General features: G+C 45.6%; 2 protein-coding genes across 2 annotated transcripts; both read right to left on the bottom strand.

Annotated features, from left to right (window-relative positions):
* Positions 1-457: 457 nt before the first annotated feature.
* On the bottom strand, positions 458-2,333 carry LOC109543416 (MAPK/MAK/MRK overlapping kinase). Its single transcript, XM_019913126.2, has 8 exons — positions 2,105-2,333; positions 1,964-2,062; positions 1,744-1,903; positions 1,509-1,687; positions 1,174-1,449; positions 1,011-1,104; positions 683-954; positions 458-627 (listed from the first exon to the last, which is right to left on the bottom strand). The coding sequence occupies exons 2-8, from the start codon at positions 2,032-2,034 to the stop codon at positions 471-473; spliced, it is 1,209 nt and encodes a 402-aa protein (XP_019768685.2). The 5' UTR covers positions 2,035-2,062; positions 2,105-2,333; the 3' UTR covers positions 458-470.
* Positions 2,334-2,519: 186 nt separating this feature from the next.
* LOC109543440 (trafficking protein particle complex subunit 5) lies at positions 2,520-3,466 on the bottom strand. Its single transcript, XM_019913157.2, has 4 exons — positions 3,164-3,466; positions 2,985-3,111; positions 2,751-2,933; positions 2,520-2,698 (listed from the first exon to the last, which is right to left on the bottom strand). The coding sequence occupies exons 1-4, from the start codon at positions 3,316-3,318 to the stop codon at positions 2,600-2,602; spliced, it is 564 nt and encodes a 187-aa protein (XP_019768716.1). The 5' UTR covers positions 3,319-3,466; the 3' UTR covers positions 2,520-2,599.
* Positions 3,467-4,507: the final 1,041 nt, after the last annotated feature.

Consider the following 4,507-nt stretch of genomic DNA (forward strand, 5'->3'; position numbering starts at 1 on the left):
GGGCCCAAATGGGGCTCCCATTTACTGAAATACCATGAATTTCGATCCCCCATTCCAAACGTGAGTACCCCAGGCCATTTCCGTTACAATATTAATAATTTTCGGAAAAAACCGGGAGAAATTTATTTACGTTTATGTCCCGAATTCGACGCTGAAAAAAGTTTTTGTCAAATTCCTACAAAGCTATGGATTTGTCTTGCATTTTTTCGCGTAAAAGTCCTCCAGATCTTCAGTGTTTTTAAGTAAAACTCTACAAAATAGAGCGTTTTTGAGTAGAAAGCAAAGCAAAAAAATTCAGTCAGAACTTAATTCCTTAATTGTCTCGTTTTTTGCCGGTATTTCACATAGGAAATTACTGTTTTTTCGTTAAGGCGTTGCGACCTGAAAAAGCGCTTCCTTTTGTCAAATACCTTGAATTTTCACATTCACCAAGGGAATTGGAAAATAATATTATTAATCATGTGGAAGGTTTATTGCTCTTTACAGTAATTTTGGACTTCTGGACTGGATAAAATAGGTCGAGCTTCAAGAGAGCGGGCTCTTCTTGGAATGGGCAGAGACTTTGAATAAAACCTTCGGGGGTCGGCCTTTTCCTTCGAAATCGAATGCTTGCTTGATGCGGAATTTCTACATTCAAGATCATAAGTCATTAACTGCTAGTAGCCAAACACGTTAATCATACTTGGAAGACTTCAGGATAAGTTCCACGCTCTTCCTAATGCCGCCTTTCCTTGATAGGCCGCTCTTGTTGGAATCGGAGGAATCGACGCGGTTGATATCGACGCAGCGCGAAATTTTGTGGTCCACTAATGGCAAAGTCACCTGCTTCCCTTTTCCAGAGCTCGTGGCAGCGGAATAGTAGGGGATTTCGATAGAGGGTGTTGCACCCTTGGAGTGATAGCGACGTTTTGCCTCATCCGGCACGAGCTCTCGCTTACTGATTTTTGGCTTCACCTAAATTGAAACAAGTTAAATCTCCAAAACATCAACATGATCCGTTTAGAGCTGACTGCTGTAACATCGCCATGGCGTCTCTTTCCATACTTTGGAATTTTATAGGACGCGAATCTTGGCTGGCCTTCCATCGTGGGCTCAAACTTGTACCTGTAAAGCATCACGATTTTCCGATAGATGACAAAGCGCAAATTTACTCAAAAGACCTTTTCCACTTACCGGACACTGTCAAAATAGGGGTTCTTTAGGAGTCTACGCACATTGATGCGTTTATCGGGATCGTACTCGATCATCAGCTCCAAAACGCCCCTGGTTTGGGGAGTCGCTTGCGGCAAAAGCGGCTCCAAGCCAGTTCCCCTAATTTTGGGGAAAATGACGCAATTCCGGGACCAGGAATTCAGTTTGTTAATAAACTGTATGCTTGGGGAACCGAGAACGTTGTGAATTTTGTAGAGTTGGTCCACTTCGCTACTGCCAGGGAAAAGCGGCATCAATCTGCAGGCAGGCGAAAGCATGAAAATAACGGTCTTCAATGCTAGACGGGTTGAACTAACGTCAACATTTCGAAAAAAACGCATCCGGCCGCCCATACGTCCATTTTAGGGCCGTAGTGGCCATTGGAGAGGAGGCACTCCGGAGAGCGATACCAGCGGGTTGAGATGTACTCAGTGTACGGGGGGACGCTGTAGAAGCCCCTCATTGCCCCCAAGTCCGCCAGCTTGATAATTTCACACTGAAATTTATCCTTGCAATCAATCTCTCCATGTAGTACACAGGGAGCCAACTGACCCTTCTTAGTCTCTGCAAGCTCGTGCCGTCTATGGAGGGAAACTTGATCAGGATATTTTCCGGCTTAACATCCCGATGGAACATCCCGTTTCTGTGAAGATGCTCCAGCCCCCTCAGCACCTGGTAGAGATATTCTTTGGCCCTCTGCTCCGTTAGGCCCCTAAGACAATATTTGGATTTAAGATCAATAAACGTTGATATCCCATTGCCCACTAATTACCTAGACTGGTTCTCCGACTTCTTGCAATTCTCCAGATAATCATGCAAGCTCATGTCCATGAGCTCTAACATAAAGGTTACCTGACCTGAAAACGAGTAACTGCCTTTGGGTAAGACGCGTCTGGAACAACTGCACACTTACTAGTGGTACTCGAAGATGTTGAGGATGTTGGAGTGAAACGGCACTTTCCGGACAGCCACCACTTCTGCACACTTTACAACCGACGATTCCCTGAAACAAGAAAATTGTGATTGAGTGCAAACTCACAACTAGAAACAGACGATTTGTAGAATCTTTTCAGCCGTTTGGCCGCATACAGCTCGCCAGTGTCTTTGTTCAGACATTTGAGAACTTCGGAAAAGGCTCCTTCGCCAATTTTCTTCAGCACTTTGTATTCTGCAACAAACGCGCCACATTAGCGAAATCGCCCAGATAATCTGTTAATGGTTGTTTGTACTTGCGTGAAAAGAATCGCACTGATTGTTGTACATTTTCTAACCAGTGTGATCGGGAAATTTGGAAAATCTATACTATATTTTAAAAAATAGCTTCAATGTCCATTTGACTTGACTGGTAGCTGTCAATATCCACAAATTTATTAGGTATTTAATTAATTACAGTGCAAAGGTAATTTTCTCATCTCTCATCCGTTTGGCTGTCGCGTCCGACCACTGATTCCTCGAATTTGATCATGTACGTCGTTCCTTTATGCCAATGAGCCGTGACTTTAGCCGGCTGGAAATGACCAAAATTGTCCAAAACAGCCAACCATGTAGACAAAACATACAAATCCTGTCCCCACTAAAACAGCCTCGATAATCCCCGCAATAAACACGGCGCAATTCAGGCTGCTTTTGTCCCTGGGAATGGATATGAACCGATTCACAACTGGCTCTTTCTCCATCAAATAGTAGGTGTTTTCATCGTCGTTCGAGTGTTCCAACTTATCCGCTTCCTTACCAAACAGCGCCTAGTGGGGCCCCAGTTATCAACCCCTGAATTTCCTTTCGCCAACACTCACCTTCCAGAATGTGGACTTTACGTACAAGAGTATGTTCAGCAGTTTGGTTTCGCGTTTTCCATTGCGCTCTCGCACAAAGTACAAGTCTATCAGTTTAACACCCACCCTGCGCCCCAGCTCGTGCAATCTGCAACCGCTCAACTAGCCCCAATTATCTCTATCACCGTTGCAGGGCTTACCGATTTTGCAGATCAGGAAGAGTGGTGGATTTGTTCTGACAGTATTGAACCACTTCGGAGAAGAGCAGGGCAAAACAACTGAGCGAGACCTCGCCCTTGCCCTTGCTAAGGGGCTTGTCTAGGATACTGAGCCGGTTTCGGCCCCCTAAACTCATTTTAATGCTCAATTTTTACGGGGGGTTGTTTTTGTTTACAACTACTGACGATTTGTGTGGGAAGTGGGGTTAGAGCGCACTGCACAAGGATGAGTTGCTGCTGGACCAGGTTGTCATGATCTGCAATTCTTCGTCGTCTAGTGGATATCTGCAAAACCACTCTCAAGCATTTTGCTACACGCTTTCGAAATATTGCTGAGAATGTCCAAGTGTTTAGCTGTGTTCAAATTCAACCTTCTACTTTAAATAAGCACGAAATTATAGACAAAAAACACTTTTTTAATCTAAAAAAAATTATTTGGTTTTTGTAAACCTTAATAGTTTTCGGGAAAAAATGGGATACATTTATTTTCGTTTTCGTCCTGAATTCGACTTCAAAAAGGTTTTGTAAAATTCCTACAAAGTTATAAATACATCTTGTAATTTTTCGCGTAAAATACATCCAGATCGTCAGGATTTTTTCAAACCGAAACCCACACACCAAGGTTGCAGCAGGAGAACGAAGAGCTGCGGAAGGATATTCGCAGGTTAGAGGCCAATCTCAGGCAACTAACTGTGATGCTGGCCGGCAGACCCGAGCCCCCAAAACCGGCTAAGAAACCTGACAGTTTTAGTGCGGCTGTCAAGGGGGCACCGAAACCCTCGGCGCCCCGCAAGACAGCGGCACCCAAAACAGTACAGGTTCCCCCGCAGGTTGCCCCCAAAAAGCCAGCACCTCACAGTCCCCCACCAGCCACCGCAGGCCCGTCCAGCGCCTTTCCTGCTCAACAGAGCAGAAAGAGGCGCAGAGACGAAAGCGAGGGTGAGGAGGATACCATCATAATAGAGGTAACGGGAATGGAGACCGACTCCCCATTCCCTGAAAGGGTGGAAAAAATTCCACCCATCAACATACTGGGACAAAGAAGCTGGAGACAGTTGAACGGTGCCTTCACTTCAGAAGGCATCGAAGTGACCAGGGCCGCAACCAACAGAAATGGGGTTGCGGTTACTACTAAAACGGCGGCCGATTTTAGAAAAGCCACCAGCCTCCTGCAAAAGCTCCAGCGGCCGTACTATACGTACACGCTGCCGGGGGATAAAAAGCTCCACGTGGTGATTAGGGGTTTGCCACAGGACATCGAAGCAAGTGAGACCGAGAAGGAGCTGAAGGAGTTGGGCATCAAGGACGCGGAAGCGTTCCAGATGG

This window comes from Dendroctonus ponderosae, unplaced genomic scaffold, assembly GCF_020466585.1.
Source record: "Dendroctonus ponderosae isolate FM_Combo_2020 unplaced genomic scaffold, Dpon_F_20191213v2 Dpon_F_20191213_1, whole genome shotgun sequence".
Classification (NCBI taxonomy): Eukaryota; Metazoa; Arthropoda; class Insecta; order Coleoptera; family Curculionidae; genus Dendroctonus; species Dendroctonus ponderosae.

Excerpts from the sequence above, each read along its gene's own strand:
- LOC109543416 (XM_019913126.2), bottom strand. The coding sequence starts at position 2,034 with ATGTTAGAGCTCATGGACATGAGCTTGCATGATTATCTGGAGAATTGC. Across the intron at positions 1,904-1,963 it reads AAGTCGGAGAACCAGTCTAG|GGGCCTAACGGAGCAGAGGG; the intron begins GTAATTAGTGGG and ends ATATTGTCTTAG. Across the intron at positions 1,450-1,508 it reads GTTTTTTTCGAAATGTTGAC|ATTGATGCCGCTTTTCCCTG; the intron begins GTTAGTTCAACC and ends GCCTGCCTGCAG.
- LOC109543440 (XM_019913157.2), bottom strand. The coding sequence starts at position 3,318 with ATGAGTTTAGGGGGCCGAAACCGGCTCAGTATCCTAGACAAGCCCCTT. Across the intron at positions 2,934-2,984 it reads TAAAGTCCACATTCTGGAAG|GCGCTGTTTGGTAAGGAAGC; the intron begins GTGAGTGTTGGC and ends GGGCCCCACTAG. Across the intron at positions 2,699-2,750 it reads TTTTAGTGGGGACAGGATTT|CCGGCTAAAGTCACGGCTCA; the intron begins GTATGTTTTGTC and ends GGTCATTTCCAG.